General features: G+C 39.6%; 1 protein-coding gene across 3 annotated transcripts in view; it reads right to left on the reverse strand.

Moving 5' to 3' along the window:
- arhgef12a (Rho guanine nucleotide exchange factor (GEF) 12a) overlaps positions 1-23,737 on the reverse strand; it is a 71,966-nt gene extending 48,229 nt beyond the window's left edge. For 2 of the 3 annotated variants that reach the window (XM_017713063.2, XM_017713062.2), the window contains exon 1: positions 22,155-23,737. In XM_017713063.2, coding sequence (XP_017568552.2) covers positions 22,155-22,186 — 32 coding nt within the window. In that variant the 5' untranslated portion in view covers positions 22,187-23,737. The remainder of the gene's footprint in view (positions 1-22,154) is intronic. The other variant, XM_017713064.2, reaches the window with a different exon arrangement.
- Between the last annotated feature and the right edge of the window lie 1,044 nt (positions 23,738-24,781).

The following is a 24,781-nucleotide window of genomic DNA, read 5'->3' on the forward strand; positions in this document are numbered from 1 at the left end:
ACTACTGTTAGCTCATCACTAACATCAAACTAAAATTTCCCACAAATAAGCTACTGATGTCCTATCAAGAAATGGACCAATCAGTGTTTTCGGGCTGATACCAATCGCTGACAGCCAAAACCAATCAAGGCTGGGGCTGGACTGTTGAGGCCTATTCACACCAAGAATGATTTTTTTTTTTTAAGAAAAAAAAGATACAATTTTAATGTAGAGGGTCCGTTAAACCAAGTCCAAAGCTTTTTTTCTGCCTAAACACTCTGAACTAAATGGTGCATATGTTGTAAAGCCTGGTGTGTTCAGGTCTGGAATATACCTAATATTCCAACAGTTACCAGCAAAAGGGATTTATTTCTGACAATTATGGGTGGGGAGAAAAAACAATTATTAGATGCATTGCAATGCTGACATGGACTATTCTGAGTCGATTCACAAACGTCAAAAATCAATTTTCTACACATTAATTTATAACGTAATGTTGACAGAACGCAAAAGGCGGAACTTCAAAGTGCAGCACCCGGACGCTCTGTGACGGCACATAAAACCACAAGTGGATGAGCGAGAAGTCCGACCGGCAGCCTCTGTATTAAAATCTAGATTAGGTCAGGAGTCACAACCCAAATGTTAAGAAGAGCCATTTTGTCCTTTCAACAAAAATCAAACCATCTTGGGGGTCACAGCATTTAATGTCCAATATGTCTCAGTATGTGCCAATTTCGTAGTATAGGTTTAAAAAAAAAAAAAAAATTAAACGAAAACAGAGTTACTTTGCTCTGCTTTAAACCATCTCACCATCTCAATCAAGAAACACTTCTTCAAAAGTACAACAGTTTCTCGTAAAATGTCTCTCAACGTTCAACGGTTTTGCGAAGCTGAAGTCACTTCTTGTTTTACAGCTTCTTGTTCGAATTTTGCCATTCCACCTTAAATTCTGCCTGAGGCCACAGAACGTAAATGCAGCATCCTTTAATGTGGAACAGTACAATTCGAACAAGAACCTGATTTCATCTTTGCAACTTTCTACTGCTTGACATTCTCCCTTTGAAGATTTAACATACCAGGAAACCAACTGTGTTGTTCATAAATGTGAATAAGTCCATTTGTCTCCAAATGTTCGTCTTAAATCTCTCTTTGCCTTTTCATTGGCTACTAGCTAGGCAGAACTGTCTGCGTTGCTAAGTGACGTGCAGTCTGCACGCTGGAATTCAAGGTTTTAGGGTGGTGATTTAGCAGCGTTTAAGACAATCTATTGCATCTATAGCTTTATTTTGCAGCAGGATTATTTTATTTGTACCTAAAAATCGAATTCTACTGTGGAGCCACATCAGGGCTATAAAAGAGCTGTTTTTGACCCCTGAGCTTCAAGAGCCGTACTATATGCAAGCTGTGGCACGCTAAACTAAAATATTTTGGAAACAACAAACATGAGAATTTATATTACACGTTCCCACTCATTTTCTGTCCAGTTGTACTTGCTGCCAACCAGAGGACCTTTGAGCAAGCGACGTCAAAGCTTCCACCCAACTCAGAAAGGGTGAAGCGAATTACACTATCACGACTTTTACTGCCACGGATTTGCATCCGTTCTCAGTCGTTGAGAACCAAGGCTTTCGTGCCATGTTGCACACTTTGGAGCCAAGATACAGCGTCTCGTCTCGCAGATATTTTATTGACACAGTGATCCCCGTGAGTTATGAAATCACTGATGATAATGGGCAGAAGAGCAGTAATATGCTGCGTGGACACCCAATGCCACTGGATTTTATGTCACTATAACTGCATTTTATCGCAGAGGAGTGTCAGCCTGCGTCTCATGTGCTCCAAACAAGAGCAGTGAATGAGAGCCTTCCAGTTCACTTGCCACATCACCTCCATTTGTTTTATTAATACGAGATATTGAAAGTAAATTCATTATAGATCATTACAAATGCAAGGTACCAAGTCTTCACATGGTGAGAAAAAAGATATCCTGCATAGAAGAAAAAAAAAAAAAAAAAAGATGCATCGATAATCGTACAACTGCATCACAGTCCTCTGAATCATAAACGAATCAAATTGTGATGTGCGAAGAGACTCCCACCCCAACTGACAACCATGGAAAGTTTTGTAGCAAATGTAAAATCTAATAATCAATATGCACAGGCCCAAGTAGTGATATTTTATTATTTGTGATTTTCTTCATGCGAATGCCAAAATTCGCTGGCTTTCGACAGCAATGAAATCCATGTAATTGGTAAATTAAGCTGGTCCACAGCCTGTCGAGTCTCAGCTGACGCTGCTGTGGAAAATGGTACACAGCACCAAACACCGACTCCATTTTCCAGCAAACGAGCGGGCGGACTTCCCAGTTGCATGTGTACCCAAGTTTTCTGACGTGGGCTAAAGCAGGGGGTAGGTTGGGGGGTGGTCTGCAGGGCACAGGAAATGTGGAAAAGGAACCCTGGAGGGGTGATTCCACTACTCAATTGAGGTTTTGTATGACTGTGGAAAAAAGTGGCCCAGACCAAGTCAAAACAGCCTGAAAAAGGGATACACTGACCATGAAACTCGCAACACTGTATGAGAAATCTCCTAGAGGAAAATAAAAGAAAAAAGTTGTGCTCTGTCACAAATAAAAATAATTAGCCTGAGCTTAAACAAATAGCATTTACTTGTATGTGTGTGTAGATGTATTTGATTTTAGATGCTTAAGAAAAACTTTTTTTTTTTTTTTTTTTTTTTTACTATGAGTGGTATTTAGTACTACATAACTAATAATAAAAACCATATTCAACAACTGTATAACAAATTAATGTAATAATAAGTGAAAGTAAAATTGTTCTATTGTGCAAAATACTTAAAAACAGAACTGAATAATATATAGCTTAACCTTTGGTTTGTACACATATGCACGCAACAGCTTCTCTGGCTGTTGAACGTTGTTTCACATTTGAATTTCTCAAACCATTTGTCTCAAATGTGCTTCCCATACACTTGCGCTTACATCTATAAGCGTCAGTCACTGCTACAGTTCAGTAAGTACAACAGTCATTCATGCTGGGAGCAGCAGCAGTTTTCAAGGTTTATTGGCATGTTTGATGTAACAGGGCGCTGACCAACAGAGCTGCATCGCAGGGATAGTGGACACACTACCCTGACTAGTGGGCTGATACGCTAAAGGCTAAACCAAACCCAGGCTATCATTACCCCAAGAGAGCGGTGGTTCCTTCCACCTGTGTCAGTAATGCTCATTGCATTATGCCAGTATCAAAGCTGTATTGGTAACTGGCACTTAATCACAGTATTACTGTACTGATAAGTGTATAGCCAAGACCTTATATTACTAAATCAATATTTTAAACACAACCCCTATTCTGTGCAAAATACTAATACACTTCAGTGAATTAACATCTAACTTCAGACCTCATTAAGACTAATCCAACTCACCATGAATAGTTTCAGTGTTAGCCCATCTATGCACACCACCCCTTGAATTCACAGGCGTTAAAAGATTTTCTTGAAAAAGACGTTAAAAGCTCTTGAACCCATTTTTCAGTAAGCAAATCTGTATTTCATCATTCATCAGACATGCGTCTGCACTTATTTTTAAATGTCTTTAAACAGACTTTTGCATCTAACAAATAAATAAATAAACAAAACCCTGAATAGTGAATAGAGCACAATTCACTACAGTACTAACAGCAAGCTGACTGGTAAAATAGAGAATGACCTCCAGATATTGTAGAGAGAACCCTGACTCATGTCTGCAGATAAAGAGAGCACATGGTGCTGTATCTGAATAACGCTTCACTTTGGCCAGGCCAGCAGACCTGTGCTCCAAAGCATGACCTCATTTTCCACCAACCTCACTGCTCACCCTTACAGCTACAAGTGGCCATACATCTGTCACAGCAAGAGCTGGACACTGGAGGACAGCGCATAGAACACAGTGCATGTTCAAATGTACAGCCCAGTGGATCTCTGATGAATTCATGACTAACCCAAAGTGACCTCATCTGGTCTCAATGTACGCACCATTTAAAATCAACATGCTCTAAAACAGCTGTAGCTGTTACTCTCAGTGTGGTTCCCCCGACGTGCAGACGAAAATCAGCCACTTAGGCCAGATTGGTTTTCTTTCACCAGCGTTCGCAAATCTGTCACAGCACAGCTGCCGTGCCAGTGCACTTAACTTAGACCACTGCTCGCAGTAATGAGAAAAGGCTGCATAGGGAGGCATCCAGGAACAACAAAGTTTAATGGATAAAGGTTAAGTGCTGGTAGATTTTGAATAATACATTTCTTATATTTGGCAATGAATAACTGACAACTGACAAAGCTGTCAAAGACTAACAAGCAAAGGAAAGACAAGGAACATGTATAAGCTGGCAAGTTTACTTACTTGTTCAGTGGTTAGTAGGCTTTTCTAGAGTGAAACAAGGCAAATGCTGTAAAGAGGTTCTATTTTCGTGGTAAGTTCTCGGCGATTTTAAGTCTATACTCTACCTGGCTGTTTCTGTTCTACGTTCAGTCTCATCATTCCTACCTGCTGCCAGCTACCAAAAATGCAACACTACATCAAATTTCATATCTTTTCATTGAATACACTTCCACTACACTTTGACTGCTGTAAAGCAAGATTCGCATTTCAAGCCGAATATTGTGCAGCGACTTCTAATTGCTTTGAAAAAGGTCGATTTTGTTGGAAACATGGATGTTTCATAGATAAATCCAGGTTACTGAGCATTTCAAATCAGAGCTGGCAGAATATGCCACTTTTTAATTTGTGTCTGAGTGGATTATTCAGTTTTGGAAGGAAATCCACCATAGACAACATGGGTGTCTGTGAACTTTCATCCAATAGTCTATTCACAAGTACATCATTTTCTGATGAAATCACATGGCAGTCATGGTCATTAGACTCACTGTGACAAAATTTCACCAAACACCATTTTTTTTGGTGTTTTGCTGAGCTTGGCAGTGTGGCCGTTGGACTGAAAGCTCTGCCATTTCTGCAAGCTCTGAGAATTTGTGCATTCATGTGAATGTTTGCTTCGCAACTCTTTAGAGGGGCTTTGTTCATTTAATCTTTTTACTGTTATTCTTTTATTTTATATATATGATTTAGTGATGATTGTACTTTATCCAGGCTGGTTATTTATTGGCGGGATCTCTCTTTATGCATGCTTCAGCCTGCTCCTGCCTGCAGTGGGCTGGTTTTCCTCCCGCTTCTGGGCACGGCACTAAAAATTAGTCCCGTGCAAGATACTATGACAGGTCCCCTAGGAATCCACAAGAGTGCCAACCTCTAGTTCCTTCCATATATTTCTCTAACAATCACTCCCATGATAACAACTTGGAACAATATTAACTCAACTGTACATGTCGACACAGCTGGAGATGAGTACTGAAACAAGCCTGGCTCAGCCACTGAGGTAAATGTGTTTTATGCCGTTTGTATGTTGAGTTATCTGGTGTATTTGTGACATATTAGTGAAACCAGTTGCTTATGAAGAATTCCAAACTGTCTCTGTCTGTCAAATACTGCCATGACAGACTTACAATTTTTTATTTTTTTTTTAACTTCTGCTCATCAACCCATAACACTGGACTGTTGTGACATTCCAAGTACTGGCACACACTGCTATCAGTAATGGGTATCCGTATCCTCATCATTTAAGTGCCAGCATCGGAGCTGACACCAGTACAGCATGGGTATCAGCACAACCTTAGTATTACAGGTATTAAAGAATGAGTTTATAATTTAGCATGTTAACATGTTATTAACATATTAATTGGCAACACTAGTATTCATAGTTGGAGACGTTCTGATCCAGCATTTTTCCTCCCCAATTTGATCTGAGCAGAGTACCTTAAATACTGATGCCAATACCGATCCACTCTTTGTGCTTTTAGGTCAGATTTACTGGGCTGCAAATTAATACTATAGTAAAGAGACTTTAGCATGCGCATAACTTGACTTCCTTGAGTGATGGACTTAATTGTTTGGTATTCTTTTTAAACATTTTATGGCATGTTTCGCACTGGTTATTATCCAGCTCATTATCAGTTGATTTCCCTGGACTCCCAGTTACTTTCAGATTTTGCAGTGAAACCTCTTCATTTTTGATGTGCACAGTGACACTCACTGTGAACTACGACCCACTGAATTCATAATCACTCTGATATAAGTGCAGTAGCCTGCTCCTTCCTCCCGGTTCTGATTTTAGATCTCTGTATTATCTCCAGTAAAGCAAATATGTTTCTATTACGCTTTATTTTTAACCAGTCATGACTTGCGAGTGATTTTCTCTATGGTGTTGCCGGTTTCTATGTATTTTTTTTCCCCTCCTTGAAGACACGCACTTTGGAAAAAAGCCCTACAGATGGGTATAACAAGACTGCATCATTTCTAGTGATAAGTAATGGTGTTCAGGCAACTGCAGTGAGAAGAGTCTTGAATAGCCTTTATGGTCCTAAAGGCACCAACTGGCACCACCAGGAGCCTACATTTGCTCGCAGCATCAGCTGTTAAAACACATTAAACAGTGATGACTGAGTAACAACAACATGCAGGGAGACTAGAGTGAACGTGTATGTGGGTTCAGGCAGCCATGGCGAGAGCATTTTCAGGGGCACTGACGGTGAAGGAGACAGGAAAAGAGAAGGAGAAAGGAAAGACTGTTGAATGGGAATGTGTCAGTTAAGGTTATGTCAGATAAAGAAAGAAGAGCGAGGCTACTTGCCTGGGACCCTCCCTCCTAATGACATCACAGAGCACATTTGTGGGGGGGGGTTATGTGGGGCTACTGCCAGAGCCTGAGGAGATTTTCCCTTTCTGCTCCAATAAGTCCAATCCCCACTCTTCACAAGGATTGAGGATGTACATTTCTTTACGCTAGATTGTCTGCTTCAGTTTTTTCGAAACTCAAAGAAGAGGTGGTAAAGTTGAGAGGAAGTTGTGTTTAAATCTCTCTTCTTCATTACTCTGCTTGGAGGGAGATAATAGGATGGATGCAAAACCGAGCTTGTTCTACCTGCTTATGTGAATGGTAATATTAAGCACAATTCATCATATCATACCATTTAGGACATATTACGTTGTTTACCTGTCATCTTTGGTCAAACAGTAATGACTCTGCCCATCACCCCTAACTCCAACTCTATCAATCTCAGCTAGCTGAGAGATCTTGAACACTTATATACACAAATACAATATAATATGGTAAATTTGGTGAAAACTTCATTACAGGGACATGTGTCTGTTTTGTGTTTACTTGAATACTCTGCAGCTAGGGCTGCAGGATTAACTGTATTTTTAAATGTCATAGGGATATGAGTACCTGTGATGAACACACTCCTCAGGGACGTGCTGACACAACTTATCTTAAATTACATTATACAAGAGAGTCAGATAATTAGATTAGTCTGAATACAGTATTAGGACTGGTATCTAGCATTAATAAAGTGGTGAGATGAAATGAGTTGAGCACAAACTCTGCCCTCTCTGTGTAGAATTGGGGATTTATCCACTCTGCTATAGACGCAATTCCAAACTTTGCAGCCCATCTGTACTCCATCCTTAACTAACCTGTCATAATATACCAAACGTGATGACTATTCTCACTCCCACAGTTGTATATCAAAAATGTGTAACAGTAATAGCTACCGTCACAAAAACCTGCATCATCATAAGTTTTTCAAGGCGTTAAATATATTTTCATTGCTTGTTGTACGTTTATAAGGAAAAGAAATTACACAGTCAAAAAAGGCTATACTTTTTGCACACCCAGTCAGACTGTTCTAATCATGCTTTATTGCTTCCCATATCGTCATCTCAGTATCCAACAACTTCAATGCTGCAACAGGACTGCTCGCTGTGGGTGTGAAGTGTTGCAGTTAAATGTTCTGAATCAAATTTGGACAAATCCGCTCAGCATAGAATCAACAGTGAGCTTTCTACATTTCATCAAGCAACGTACAGACCCAATTTCTGGAAAAACAGAACATCTTGTAAAACGCAACAGAAACAACAATCTGCGATTTGTTAATTCTCTTGAGCTTTTCTTTAACTCTAAAGTACAAATAAACAACTTAATATTTCAGCCTACTGACTTGATTGCCTAAAACACACTCACAAACAGTTGGGATGGGGCAAAATAAGAGTGACAAGTTTATAGAATATTCAACACCGTTTTAAAATATTCCACAATAAGAAGGTGAATTTGTAAAAGGTGAACATTTTATGATTGGGTATAAATGGACCGGCGTCCATGCAGAGTCTTTTCAAGCAGAGTTATGGCTCACCACTTTGTGACAAACTATGAGAGAATCGTTAAACTGTTCAAAAAGAAAATTTCTCAACTCAAGGTTGAAAAGACTTCAGAGGTCTTTCTCCACCTACCATATATAATAATCAGTAAAAAAATATTGGAATCTGGATAAATCTCAGTCTGCGTAGGGCAAGACCAGAATCCACTGCTGAATGTACACGACCTTGGAGCTCTCGTACGGCACTGCATTAGGGGGAAAAAATGAATTGGGATATTAGAGAGCTATATGCTGCCATCAAGACGCCAGTCCTCATTCTGCTCGTGCTACAACAGCGTGGCTTCGTGGACACAGAGTACGTGAGCTTGACTGCAGTCTAGATCCGTCTCCTATTGAAAATGTATGTCACATCATGAAAAGGAGAACCAGACGACTACGACCACAGACTGCTGAGCAGCTGAAGTCTTGTATCAAGCAAGATTGGGCAAAAATTCCTTTGTATCCTCCGTTCCCAAACAATCAAAAAGTGAAAAGGGAGGGTGATGCAACACAGTAGTTGTATATTGCATGCAACAAATTTTAAATTTGTTTATATTTACAAAGTACAACTAAGGTGGTCAGTGAAAATGCCGGACATCTTTGCACTTTTGTCAGTTAAACATTCAAGATAATTAACAAATCACAGACTCTTGTTTTTAATGTATTTTACATAACGCCCCCTTTTTTTGCAATGGGATTTGTACAAACACATCACATTACAATAAAAAGGAAAGACGAGACATAAACGGACTGTTTATAGAGAAAAATCATACAGCACTAGTATAGTTTGCTAACCTTTCATTAACTGTCTCATTAAAGATGACCTTCATCAGCATGCTGACCAAAACAGTGTCCTGAAACACTCCTACTGAGAGACCATTTTAGAAAATGATGCTGATGCTCCATCAACAAAAAGGGAATTAATGCTTTCAAATAGAGGTGAAAGAGGATGTTTTACTGTAAAGCTGACAATGTGTTAGTTTACGGGTATTTGAGGACCTCCTTAAAGTTTCCTTTTGTGTAGCTCACAGCCTAAGACCGGTTACTAATATTGTCAAAATATCACAAATACACATTAACATTCGTTGCTTCAAAAGGAAAGTGAAATTACAGAAAAAAATGGACAAGCTTGTCCAGAAACACGGTGCTAGTTTGATTTTGCCAGTCAGTTGATTTGACAGACCTCTCCTCTACTAAGGACCAGACTGAGCTGCAAATAAGCAGCATTACTACTGTTACTAATAATGTCCTTTTGGCACAGATGGTGTGTAACACTTAACAGCCAATGCTTCTATACGTTCAGTTGGTTGGAATCAAAAATGTCGCTAACTTGGCGCGTTATAAAAGATAAAATGACAGTAAAAGCTAGTCCAAATGCTAATTATATTACCACCAAGAAAGACGTAAGCTATAGGAAAAGGCTATAATGTCACATGTGCTACTTCACAGCTGACGTTCGATCGGGATTGTATTGTTCATCACTACAGTTCTACAGTCAATAATCATGTGGAAATTTATACCATCATCCAAGCTTAGCAGCTTACCTCACTTTCAATACAAGCAAAAGAGCACTAGGCCTAGTTAGTCATGTTTTCACTCTGTAATCGTCTTAGGCAGACTACATTATCTACTTAATTTAAGTAGCTTAAAAAGGCGCCCCTTTAATTTGACCAATTTCACAAGGCTCAAGAAGAGTGGATCCCGCTTCCTAAGCATGTCTGGATTGCATTGAATAAAAGTAAGTGTGTGTGTGTGTGTGTGTGTGTGTATGTATATATATATATATATATATATATATATATATATATATATATATATATAGCCTAGAAATAACTGGATAGATGGTACAAAAAAAAAACTCACAAGAGAGTAATACCACACTGCCATTTCATACTGGCTTCAACACCTCTATAACGGAGGGAACAGAGCAGCAGGGAGAGGAGTCTAATCAAGTGCTCTGGGGAGAATGCAACATTACTTAAAGCTGAAGCTTTTCACAGCAGTTCTCAGAAAGATGGTTTGCTCAGTTACATGGCTCACATCAGCTGCACTCAAGCAAATGACACGTATACTTAGCATTTACAACACTGGCAAGTGCATCATCTCCATTTTATGCATGTGAAATGCATAATTTAGCATTAAAATTCAAATGAGCTTAGAGTGGTGCTCAGTTGTTCCACTGTAAAACACCAACTCGGTGTCTGACATTGTAGGCTTAATTTAATCTGAAAGATGAGATACCACTATAATATTGAAAAGGCTTTTTTGACAGTAATCACTGATATCCTGTAGTCTAACGTCTATATCGTTATTATTTCCAAAAGATCTTGTATTAGAACGCACCTTACCCATATTCAATTTATATTCTGTCTCCAAACCCTATTAGTATAAGAGACATGGGCCATTTTAATTCATTTTTAATGGGAGAATTGGCAATGCTGCTGAACCTGTAGCAATAACGTCTGTACTGTCTTTTACAAATGCCCAGAATAATGGAAACGGCATCAGCAGGAGCAGATTCCAAAATTACCATGCAAGTACATGCAGTGTCAGTAATGCATGAAAGATTAAGAAACAAAAACGGTTATTCCGCATATCAATGGCTTTCCCAGTGGTGAAGTAGCTCCTGCCCATAAAAAAACTCAATCTTTCTTTACATATTCATGCTTTGTCCGTCAAGCCCAAGATTCCTGTATGTTACAATAGCAAGATCTGGAGAGCCGAAAGACTCACTCTGTAGGTCTGGATTCTGAAGCCAAATCTTTGTCTAATTTTATATTAACAATAATGGGGCTAATGATCACCATTCCAAGAGAAAGCTGCATACATGCTTGGCATACAAAAAGTAATTAATTAATTTAATAAAAAAAAAACAAAAAAAAAAACTTAATGACTTCTTACAAATTCAACATTTATCTATGGTGTCCAGACTCAATTCGGCAAAAATAAGTGGCTATTAAATGTTTAAGTGAATAGGTTAACAACCCCATTTTTAGTTTAGTTGAGCGATCAGCTTTTTAAAAGCACAATCAAAATCACTTCAAATCATCAGTTAACAATATATATTTTTCACTGAGAATATAGAGAATAACTGAAATGCTTAGCTTCCAATATGCTAAGCCATTTTAAGTAGATTACACGACAGAATAAACTCAGACAACCAGGATAGACAGATTACAGTGATGTGCCCTTTATTACTGACTACTGAATTTCTGAGTGCGGTGACACACAGTACCCTGCAAAGTCAGAGAGCCCTTTCAGTTATTTCAATATATTTCAAACTGGCCCTTAAAAACAAGTTATTAATTTTTTGGGATGAGCAAAAAAGTAGAAAATATATATTTAACAGAAAATTACACAAAAGCACTAACATTTTTTGTATTAATTTTATATCCACCCTTTGCTTTTATTACAGCCTTTTTTGTTTTTTTTTTAAGGGGCGACTTGCTTTCGGTTTATCAAAGAAATCTGCGGGGATATTTCACACCTGCAAAGTTCAGTCTTAGAAGCTGGTTGCATTTTCTGCTTTTCATGATCCGAGTAATCCCAAACACACTCAGTAAAGCTGAGGTCTGGACTCGACACTGGTGTGGCCAGTCCATTGTTCTAGACCACCAGCAGCTTTTGTTCGATTTGCAAAATTTCCTCCTTTTTGTCTGTTTTCTTTTCTCAGTAATGGTTAGACAGCTACACATCCTTTCACGCTCAGTGTTGAGTTGTCTTCTCACAGTGGAAGAATAGACAAAACACCTGTGGATAATTCAGTTCTATAGTAAGAGAAAGGTTTTTTTTTCTTTCTACGTCTCAGAGACAAACTTTTAGTTTTCTCGACTGTTTTCTTTAAACTTTTCCCTTCCTTATGCAATCTTGTATCTATTCTCCCCAAAAATACCCATTGAAAAAAAAAAAAAAAAAAAATCATAATCTCAGTCTTAACTTGAATTTTAAAAAAAAAAACGAAGCATAGGCTCTGACACAGTAATGTACATAACAGACACCACTAAGAAATTTGCATGGAACATCTTAAAATAGCCCCAATTAGTTAAATCTAAACACTGCTTTACGAATTTCTTCCCGTTTACTGGTTATATGGACAACTGATTAACAATTGGGAAGATTTTAAGGTAATGTTGACGGCAACGTTCACATATCAGGCTAACGGTGACTATAAACACACTTTTCATCGCAATCTGAAAAACAGGCATTTCACCAGGATCATTTTGAGCACACAGGCCAAGCAGGAGCAGAAGTAGCTGGAGGAGCCTCTGTGCCGCTTTTGCAGGCTAGGGCAACACCTAACATTACAAAGAGTACTTTGACAAGGCAGATGACTCACCTGCTGCTAGACTTACACACATATTTACAACCGTCAACTTCTGGTTACTAGGTGTGTGGAGAGGCTTTCAGAAGCACTTCTTCAGCCAAACTACAGGTGTGGTTCTCAAGAAGGGGGATGAAACGGTGCTCTTGTGACTCAGAAAGAAAACAAAAAGAGACGAGACAGACAGATTGAGAAAAAAGAAAGAAAAAAAGAGTGGTGGAGGGCTGGTCTATGAATGTCAAAGCAGCAGCAGGGTGTGAGGCCGGCCCACCCCGGCACTTCATTTGCACTCCAGTGAGAGCATCTGTCAGTCTTCTGGCCACAGGACCCTCACACAGCAACAGAGACGAATAATATAAGCCTAGATTATTTTAAGCCAAAGGACAAATCTACACAGAGGCATTTCATTTGGGATTTTTTTTATGGTTACAGTGAGTAGGATGCTAGAGAGATGACTTTCACCTGACAGGAATGGAAAAAAAAATGAGTCAGAGTACAACTAAGACAAAATACCATACTGTGGTATTATTATACTTCTGCATATTGAAAACACATTAATGCTGTAATGCGTCTTGGGTACAAAAGAGTCTGCACTACTCTGACCAAACAATCTCAGAAATTCACTGGTCTTGAAGCTCACGGTACATAATAAAGCATTAAAAAATTTGATTAAATATATTTATATTTTAAGGGGCATCACCGTGCTACCAGAAGGAAAAACAAAATCAGAAAGGAATTAGAAGAGCATAAAGAAAGAAAGAAAAAAAAAAAAAAAAAAAAAAGGTACACCCAGGGCAGTTCTTAAAAGTGTGCAACGAAACTCGACTGTGAAACTCAATTCCGCCTTTTATTAGACAGCCAAGCTCATTGCAAGCGTTTTAGAAACATTAGAAAACATCTCTTTAATGCAGCATTAAATATAAAATTCGAATTCTACATCTACATTTTGGGATTTCTATTTTTTTATCTGTGCATCGTCTTAAATGATTTTAAATTAATACTTATAATTTGGTTGGTCAGTGTAGTGGGTAACACCTCTGCCTTCTACACTGTAGCCTGGGGTTCAATCCCCACCTGGGTAAGCACCCTACACTAAACCATGGGCAAGACTCCTAACACCACCTTTGCCTACCTGTGTAAAATGATCAAAATGTAAGTCGCTATGGATAAGAGCGTCTGCCAAACGCCATAAATGTAAATAATTTCTTGTATTGCTGTTCAGCTTTATCACCTGTCTATATAAAGCATTGAGAATTTATTGAGACAGAGAATTTATAAAGAAAGACTATTATTAGGAATAATTACATTTAAAAACACAAATTACATTGTGTTGATTAAACAATAAAGTGCTCTGGTTGTTAAAAAACAAGGTAAATCTTTTAGCCACTGCAGATTAAACTGTTACCTTTTATTTGAAGTAAGGAAAGTAAGTTACACAGCAGAAGCCTGCACAAGCTTGACTATTAACGTCAGCACCCGCCCACTACAACCACATATGGCATCTGCCTGCGCCTACAAAGTGTTGTTCCTAGTGTTGTTCCTGCCCGCTCCCACCACACACCACGCCCACTCTGAACCATCTACCGAACATCCACCGAACGTTTTTAATGGCTTTAAACCATCTATGGTCCTTGTCCACACCCACCTGTGTGGAAAAGCATGCCCACACTACCACCACGACACCACGGTACAGACGCCAGTGCCACAGCACCTCCACATATTTACCCACAAAAATAACACCTGAACAATGGGAAAAAAGTAGTACACACTGTGCATGTTTAGGCTAAACAAAACCATGAGAAAAATCACACATGGCTTCACACAATGAGTGCTGCAAGTGGAGATGTCACTGCTGACAGCCAAGAGCGCGACAGCACAGCCAAGGAGCTTCACTTTGCTGCTCTTTTCTTCTACATCAACATTATACTATGTTAATTTTGCAACTACAAGTCAGACAATTTCTTGCAAATTCTGTGCACAAGTTATTTAGCAGAGGTTACACAAGTTCATTACAAGTATGAAGCATGTGTTAATTACTGATGTGTTTTTCTCTGCGGCACATGAGCTTCTTTATTACCTGCACCCATTTGTTACCTGTTGGCCCTTTACCCAGTACGACTGCAGCAGCTCGACAGTGAAAAGTCAAATTAATGTGATTCATCAGCTGCCCTATATGCAGTAGATCGCCCACGGCATGCTTGGTTTATTAAGGTTGCTTCTTTACTTAACAGAGGGAGATGCTAGGCTAACGCTGATAAACACTGGACTGGACTTGCACCGTTCCCAATCTGCACAAGACGACCAAACACAGCAATGTTTGGCTTCCTTAACACACACAAATAAGGTACGTGAGGTAATTTGGCAGAGAAGCTAAACTAATGTTAATGCAACTAAAACAATGGCTGTGTTTACATGCAAAGGTTTTTGCCAATCCGACTGAATACAATCAGATTACAGGTTCAGACTTTGGTGTTTATGCTCACTCTGCTCAACAATCTGATGAAAATCTTCGTTTACATGCCGACTACAAGTAATCCGATGCAGAATGACGCGCATGCGTGGAGCAGCGCTGAGAGTAAACGTTACCATGACAGCGAACATCACGTGAGGTCCAGTCGGCGTGAGATGAGCAGCAGTGAGCAGTGCTTGTATTTTTAATGGCTTTAAATTGACGTCAGGCTCAGAAAAACGTCCTTCACATGCACTTATAAAGGAAGACGTCCTGCTCTGAGACACATAAGCTGGATGTCCGTCCCACCGCCGTCTTTTAAAGCTCAGAGTATAAACCTCGTCTCCTCTGCTGACCAGTTTCTGCTCCGCCGTGTTGAACGGTATAAACTTCCGCTGTGACGCTATGAGTGTAATCGCATTCAGGTGTTTACACGGCTATTATTCTTCTATTTAACAGATTATTTAGAGGTTTACCCGCCTCGTTCAATCAGATAGAAATTGTATTCCGAATGGCCTCAATCGGGTCAGTCTATTCCGATTGAGGTGTTTACATGGACGGATTCTATTCCGATTGAGCTATTATTCGGATTATTAACGGATTATCAGGCTGCATGTAAACGTGGCTAATGTCGGATGACGATTTTGATGACATTTTAGCACAAAAGAACTTCAACCACATATGTTTGAATCTGACTACAGATGGCAGGAAATACTGGTCAGACATACCTGCGAGTCCTCGTATGCCTCTGAATTAGGTGTACTTGTGGCCAGGTGATGGCAACTGAGGCAGAGTGTCTCTGCAGTGGAACATGGGAGCTACTGACGCTTAAACTGCTACTGAAGATAATGAAAAGAAAAAAAAGTGCTGATTAAATTCTACTTGTAAACGCTCAAACACGAATAAACAGCTTACCATAAATTCCCTTCCCATCAGAAGTTAAATTTTTGCTACCTCTGTAACAGTCAGATGAAAAATGATCACTGAACACAGATTCTGCACAACACTTTTATTAAACAGCACTCTTACTAGTTTCTAGTAGCCACAGTTCGCATGTTTTTGTATTATTAGGGAATTGGTGGTAAAATAACAGACTACATCTTTGTTCTGTTTACTGTTTCTACAAAACTGAACGCAACATCTAATTTTTGCAGCTGCATTTTTAATTGAGATGCGGGTCTTGCAGTTATGAATCTTCAGCTATGCTTAGAAACGGAGCCCAGCATAGTAATGCTTTGACATACACCCCTGCTCCAGGGGATGCCGCAGTCCAATTTGAAAGCAGAATAGTACAAAGCTAGACATTATGTGGATGATGTAGTTCCAATTTTAGCTTAAATGTTTAAACAAGGGCTTTTACTCAATCCTTTTTTTTTATTGTTTATGGAGTTTTAGTTAGATTTTTGAAGTAACTAAATTTAGGTTTTGCCATGTATTTAGAGTGATAACTTTGGAATCAGTCTAGGTCCAGTGTCTGTTAAACATTAGCTTCGAGTCTCCTGTTGTAAACTAGAAAAAGTACACACATTAGATATCAAACAGGTCAATATGATCCCTGATCAACTGTATCTCAGGTAAGTGATAAACATATCAATTAGATTTTCCATGGAGCTATTCCTTTAACCTCACCAAATTATTCTGCAGACCACGCGACACTCACAGATGAGCCCACCTTGTGCAGACCTCTATTACAAAGGCTTTCCCTTTGTGATATAACAGTCTAAATGCGTCTGAGGGGGATTTATCTTCTACAGAAAATTTCCCTACAGTGGGTGATGCAAATGTTAGCTTGTCGAGGCATCTCTGTTGAGCTGTCGGATACCTCAGCTAAAGATATAACTGACTTCACAATCAATTTTAAAAAATATAAAAGTTTATGAACTTTTATTCAAGATTATGGAGATTCAGCCTCTAAACAAAATTATTCCTCTCCAGGAATCTGCTGGGGTCTCAGTCCCTTCCCTAGCTCTTCTTTCATTTACACCAACCAAAGCTGAACAGTATCCTTCTTCTTTCTGCTGCTTATTTTTTAACCTATGAAAGAAACAAAAACTTCCCCTGTGACCATTATCGCCTCTATAACATTAAGTGCAACCACTTATAGCCTAAACTCTGATCTTCCAGTAATTCTGCTTGCTTGGATGTCTGGTTCTCCCTGGCAAGCAAAGAAGCACAATCATCAATAAGGGCGGCTCTTTTCCACAGGCAACTGTTACTGTATTGTAAATACACTGTGCAAACTAAATGTGTTTGGCATCTCCTCAGCCACAGTCTACACAGCAAATATGGGTACATTTCATAAGCTATGCTGTAGAGTCTGAAAGCTTCGAAGCAACAGTGTTTGGTTTCATGCCCCCACCCTTTCTTTTCTTGACATGCTCTACTTGCTTCCAAACTAGTTTAAAAAAAAAAAAAAACAGCCTGAAGTTCTTTAACATCTGTGATTAACTGAGAGGAATGATCTGATCCGTCTCTCTTCTGCTACATATACGTCTCCCAAAACCTGCTCACTCAATCCTAACCCTCCCACCGTCTTCCACAAACCATCTACTTGACCTGTAGATGATTTTCAACCATCACAAATCACATCCAACCTGCCAGGTTTCATCCACCCTCAAACAGGCATTCATCAGCCAACAAAGTGAGAAGGCCACCTTCAGGTTTGCCAATGACAAACACAACAAACCTGATATCAGAAACATCACGGCATGAAGTCACCGAATGGCTGTCCTCACATCTGCAACAGAATGAGATCTCAGACAGTTACCAGACTGGGTACAAAGCTGGTCACTTCACAGGAACAGCCCTCCTGGCACTCACTGAAGCCCTTCACACCATGACCTCTGTCCTCAACTTGACTGAATCATCAGATAATGATCGCTTGTGGGATGCTTCATCTTGTGGGATGGTCCAAGCAGCACAGTGAAGGTTAATTTTGTTAGCACAAACCTGACCAGTGTTCCTCAGGGTACACCGCTGTCTTTTACACCAAGTCCAAAACTGACCGACTCCATCAGATGCGTTAAAATCACGTTGACCAATCAGAAGTGCACAGTCATAATTGCAGTTCAAACAAATGTGCATCAAGTTGACGGCAGAATTCTTCTTGCAGAAGAGCACAAAAGTTTACACAACAAGCAACACACCGACTATAAAAAGGTTAAAGACTATCCATGGCAGACGAGAGCTGAAAGGCTATGAATGATGGCGAGCATGCTACAGCAACTACACTAATCATAGCTCATTCCCTGTTTTAATAAGAGGAGCAACAAACTCCTCGCATTAGGTTTCTTTTCTTCTACTTAGAATATTTCTCTGCTCCCAGAAGAAAAACTTGGATCTCCATTTTTAACATTTTTCAGTTTTTGAAGTACCTGTTTACCCCTTATATTGTATATAAATTTCAGGATGGATCTAAAATTACTTCGGGAAAAAAGTCTGGTTCCATTGACCTGCATTAAAAGTACAGTATGTTTGTTTCTTCTGCTGTAAAGTTATCATTTGAGATAAGAGCTTCTCTTCCCGACAACAGCGATTCGTTACTGCAGAAAAGCAACAGCTGAGCGCACTCAATGCTTCAAGCGGATTTTTTTTATTTTAAAAGGCAGCCTGCATTATTCAACACACACAACTACCAATTTTCTTTGGATATTTTTGAATATAAAACAAAGATTAACCGTTTATCATGGTTATTTTCCACACGGATATCCAAATAAGAGGATTCTGTTACCAGCACAGCCTCAAAAGGCTCCATAAAATATTGAAATCCTTGCTATATGGTCTTTTAAAGCAGAGTTATGGTTACAAACAGCAAACAAATCCAAGAAAAGTTCAAGAGATCGGTCCAATACCAACTCACTATATATGAAATGTCAGTTACTGGAATTATAAATGATCAGTACTCAATCCATCCTTATTGTGGCTGCCAAAACCCTAAAAAAAGGCCAGTTATATTTAATTTTCATATGACTTAGAAGCTCCAGACTTTCCAGCAGCATGTAACCTATGATTCAGACATGCTGCTTGTACCTGTTTGTGTTCATCTTTTTCTCCTCCCCCTCCTTTTGAAATGATCTTGTGAATAAATGACTCACGAGCCAGCGGTGCAAGACTGCACGCCACTTAATTTGTCAGTCATTAGCTGCCAAATGACTGTCTACATGGAACTGTATAGCAGCTTCATGTTTTAGTGCTGTGCTAAATATTCCTCATGCTGGACTTAGAGGGCATCGGAGATCGCTGAACCTTTAATTATCTTAAGCAGAGTCTGTGATTAGAACTCATTCAAAGAGGTTTAATGAGCACATAGTGACCAAGACTTCAATTTGACCAGGTCTTTATATAGTGTGCAGTTCTTCAGTTCCCTTGACTATTGTTAAACATAAGACAGTTATAATAGAGCTGTGAAAATAAAAAAAATTCAGAATGACAGAACGGACAGAACCAAATGAAACATGCAATGCTCCATAATTAATAAAAACGAGGCTTGATGACAATACAACCAAAACTTTGCATTTCCTTTAGAGATTACATTAGTAATAGAGCAATCTATTCATTATTTTGATGGGTAATTGAGTTCAAATAATGTAAATGGTCTTAATTGAACAATAACAAGCTCTACGCTGATTTTCAAAAAGCCTGAAATACATTATCAAAGAAGATATTAGGAAAAAAACTAAGACAAACAAACATTCTCACAAAAAAATACATATGAATGGGTGTGTCCACCCAGCTGTACTGTACGGAGAGCAGCAAGAGAACTGAAAATGTGCATCACCATGTAAACTGACTAAAAATATCAATTTTAAGCGATTCTTTTTTCCCAATCGAGTAATCAGGTTTAATCAAGTAATCGTGATAATCCTAAGGGCATTTCATCTTTTCACTTACAAAAAGGTAAAAGTATCTTCTCAATATATACAAAACATCCTTTAATGCTCACAGGGCATATTAATTGTAGGGATGCGCCAATGTAGGAATCATGGCTTGATGCATGCACCTAATATTTTTCCCATGCACAGATCTTCCAATGCCATAAACATTTAGCTATAAGACATAGAAAGTGGGACTATATCCACATGGATTAGTACCAGGGAGAGATAACACTTCTGTAAATGTAGATTTTTTTAGTACAGTAGCCATACAGTAGTAACAGACTTCCGGGTAGGAATTAAGTCTAGTCCTAGAGGTTGGCGATATGGCAAATATCACAATACTTCAGGAGGTTATTTTTTTTCCTTTTCCCTTTTTTAATAATACACAATATTTTTCTAACATCTGGCAAGTTAGACCAGACAAAGCCCTGCTTTAAATCCAATGAAACAAGACTAATGATGCTCTCTTTATAACTGAACACACACTTGGAAGGGATTTCTAAGAAGCCAGAACTTAGAAAAGAATATGGAGACATACTGCAACGCAATTTATCACGATAATGATAAATATGGTCAAATTGCCCAGTTCTAGTCCTGTACTAAACTTTCCTTTCAGTGGAGCATCTGAACACAGAATGCTCTGCAGCCCAGAACTAGAGACAGGCACTTGGGGCCAGTTCCTCAGATCCTGCTTAAGCCTAAGCCTAAATTCATTTTAGTCTTCAATGGTGAGTGACCACTGGAACTGCAATTCAGCCTAGGACTTGACTTAATCCATGCCCATGAATCCCTTCATATTTACTTATATGTAGAATATTACCCAACACTGAAAATAAATCTGTCAGCCGTGTGAGTTTAACTCCTTTAACACCAGTGGTATCAAGCCTTGCCATATTACAGAAATACTCTTAATGTGGTTTGCATGCAAATCCCATAAAGTATGACACTGTTTCTGAGAGCCCTGGGTGCCCAGCTCACTGAAGGACTGCTATGCACCAATGTGCAGGCCTTGCCTAGTCAACATGACCTAGGAGCAAGCTGCCCAGTGCCTGCAGCAGCACCAGCTTTAGTCAAGCTGCACCCACAAGTATACAAATGTGCAGTGGTGGACAGTAACTAAGTAAATGTAATTCATTACTGTACTTAAGTAGTTTTTTCAGTATCTGTACTTTACTTAAGTTTTTCCATTCTGGGTGACTTTTTCCTTTCACTCCACTACATTTCAGAGTCTAATATCTGACTTTTTACTCCACCACATTTTGAGAAATCTGTCGTTCCTTTTGGTTTCTGTGAGTATAAAAACGTAACATGTCAAAACAAAAGAAGCGCAAAGCCAGAGCACCAATCAGGGCCCAGCGGTCACTTTGTTCTGAGCTGGTTTTGACCTGTTGGTCATACCGACCCAGTGCAGCACACGGTTCAACGTCAGCGCAGCAGCGTAAAACTTTGGGAGCACATGCGTCTATAAATGATGAACTAACATAACTTTGTGTAAATAGAGCACAATATAGAAATATGTCCACATATGCAGTCGTGACTGGCGCGTTTCTTTTTTCCTGAATTCATACAAACACTTTCATTTTATAGTAAATTAGTTTGGGCTGGTTTATGTTTATGAACAGAGGCCTACAGATCAACACAGTAAAGGAGCTCATCTGTGATCCTGAGTTTAAAGCCAGTTTTTATTAAACTTAAACTTGGAACTAAGTAGTAAATAAATCTGAAACTGAAACTTTGCTTGTGTGTAAAAAGTGATTTCAGAGCCACTCGGTTCTCCCTGATGGAAACTGTTTACCTTCAGTGTTTTGTGCTTCTGATCATTTTAATAGACGTCAGCGTCACTAATTAATGACGTTCTATTAAAAGACTGGTTTACCAAGAGAGACGCTGGAGGACTTTCACCTGAAATGAGTTCATGAAGCCAGTCTGGTTATAAAAATGATAACAGGACATCAGAGCCAGAATTACTCTTTTAGTACTTAAGTACATTTAAAGGGAAATACTTTAGTACTTTTACTCAAGTGGAGGTCTAAAGGGAGGAACTTGTACTTTTACTGGAGTGATATTTGACCTTGGGGGTCTCTACTTTAACTCAAGTACATGATTTGTGTATTTCGTCCACCTCTGCAAAAACATCCGACATCTCAAACACTGAGCCCTCACTAAAACTACAACTACACAACTAAAAGACCTCTATATGGGATGAACGTTAAATCCAGCTTACCTCTCCGTCACTGTTGGCTGTGTGTCGCTCATTGGGCTTCTGTTTTCAGTTTTTATGAGATTTACATCCAACTGGCATGTTTGTAAGCACGGAGACGTAGACAACTCGCCTCCACACACGGCAGCCTAGACTGTAACGTTATTCACTCACCGAAGACAACCGGACTTTTTACTGAAACTCCCGCAGTCTCAACCAGTCTATCAAAACACTGAAACAGTTAAACTAGAAAACCTACACGACATGAGAAAATCTGAGGATGCAGTAGCAGTCTTACGACGTTATCCCGAGTTATACATCTTCCAAAATCCCTGTGTGAATAATTAATGTCGGAGAACAAAACCAAACACGGAATAAAACAAAGAAAGCGCAGTTACAGTAACAGTAGGTGAGCGTTTATCGATTAACCCAACAGCCACATTAAAAACTATAGTTCGAGCTAGCTTATAAACCTGGGTTCAAAACGCCTCCGAGGTCGCAGAAACTCACGTTTATCCTACAAAAGTTGAGATATAACTTCGACGAAGTGAGATAACGTTAGTGTTGACCGAGTAACGGATAAAACCGTTAAATTATTTGAAAAACATCTGAACAGTTAACGTTCTGTCAGACGAGCCGTTACAAGAAATTTCCACTAATGTGCAGTTAGCCTGTAGTTTCCACTACAGGTCGACGAACGCTCCCCTGGCGACAAAGCTAGATTTAAAAAGCTTTTTCGAAATTAAACGGTTCCCTCAGTCTACGGAGCCCAGTCGTTCAGTGTGTAACTGCAGTCTTCATTGTAAATTACGAGGCCTGAGTTAACAGTAAACCGAGCGACGGTGGCTAACGTTACTGAAGCTAAAGCTAGCTAACTCTGGCTAGCATCCTCACTGGCTAAAGACGCCTAGTTACCGCGGAGTTGGGAGCTTTTCCCCAAAAAAACTGACCAAAAACGGACACCAGCTTTTTTCCGAAGTGTAACAGTCCACGGGTAGAGCGATAAAAGTAAGCGTCCATGCGGTCTCACGCGTTAGCACGGTAGACAGGCGGCAGTTTTCAGCGAAGTCCCGGCTGATGCCACCGCAGATTTTCCATCAAGAGCAGCCAAGACTCGCCTCGGTTGAAGAGAAGCTGCGCTGCTCGTCCTGAGAGAAAACAGAGCGAAAACCGACTCCTAACTAACGAAGCGTTCATATGACGAACCGTCTCCACAGTAAGTCGCTTCCAGACACTTTTCCGCTTTCCAGTTAGGATTTCTGCGAGGTCCATACAGTCCGAAGCGTCGTGGGCTCTCGGTCCATGTTTCTCCAGTCCGCTCTGAGGGGAGTCCTGCAGCGGAGTGCGCTCCAGCCCAGTCAGCCACAGGCATTCAGCAGACCGACCTCGGCGCTCCACACCAAATCATCAAACCTGCTTCAAAACTTAACCAGGTACACAGGTCCGAGATACAACCCAATTCGCGACAATAAAGTGGATATTAAAACTTAAACATTAAAAATAGTTCATGAAAGTCTTTAAGCACACGTTGACTTAAAATGACTTACTACGACTCTTATAAAATACTATGCTTAAGTAGGTCTACATCTATCAAATAACTGTACTCAGGCTTCTGGAATAGAGTGCACTCATATGCCTTGATTGAAGACGCAGTTAGGACTATCTGTGCTAGGTTGCCATCTCATGGGCACCTAGAACACTACAAGCTAAAAGCCAATCAACTGCTGGCAACACACTGAAGACCTTGTTTCATCTTCAGAGAGGGCTGAAGCTGTGTATCTCTACCCTGGGACTGGAAGCCTACTGCCCTGGACCTTTTAGTGTTTTCCCTCCTCCCAAGCAGAGGTGGACGAGGTACACAAATCATGTACTTGAGTTAAAGTAGAGACCCCCAAGGTCAAATATTACTCCAGTAAAAGTAGAAGTTCCTCCCTTTAGACCTCCACTTGAGTAAAAGTACTGAAGTATTTACCTTCGAATGTACTTAAGTATAAAGTAAAAGTACTAAAAGAGTAATTCTGGCTCTGATGTCCTGTTATCATTTTTATAACCAGACTGGCTTCATGAACTCATTTCAGGTGAAAGTCCTCCAGCGTCTCTCTTGGTAAACCAGTCTTTTAATAGAACGTCATTAATTAGTGACGCTGACGTCTATTAAAATGATCATAAGCACAAAACACGCACGACTGCATATGTGGACATATTTCTATATTGTGCTCTATTTACACAAAGTTAGGTTAGTTCATCATTTATAGACGCATGTGCTCCCAAAGTTTTACGCTGCTGCACTGACGTTGAACCGTGTGCTGCACTGGGTCGGTATGACCAACAGGTCAAAACCAGCTCAGAACAAAGTGACCGCTGGGCCCTGATTGGTGCTCTGGCTTTGCGCTTCTTTTGTTTTGACATGTTACGTTTTTATACACACAGAAACCAAAAGGAACGACAGATTTCTCAAAATGTAGCGGAGGAAAAAGTCAGATATTAGACTCTGAAATGTAGTGGAGTGAAAGGAAAAATTCACTCAAAATGGAAAAACTTAAGTACAGATACATGAAAAAACTACTTAAGTACAGTAACTAATTACATTTACTTAGTTACTGTCCACCACAGCTCCCAACACACCTGATCCAACTCATCAGCTCATTAAC

The sequence above is a fragment of the Pygocentrus nattereri genome, chromosome 17 (assembly GCF_015220715.1).
Source record: "Pygocentrus nattereri isolate fPygNat1 chromosome 17, fPygNat1.pri, whole genome shotgun sequence".
NCBI lineage: Eukaryota > Metazoa > Chordata > Actinopteri > Characiformes > Serrasalmidae > Pygocentrus > Pygocentrus nattereri.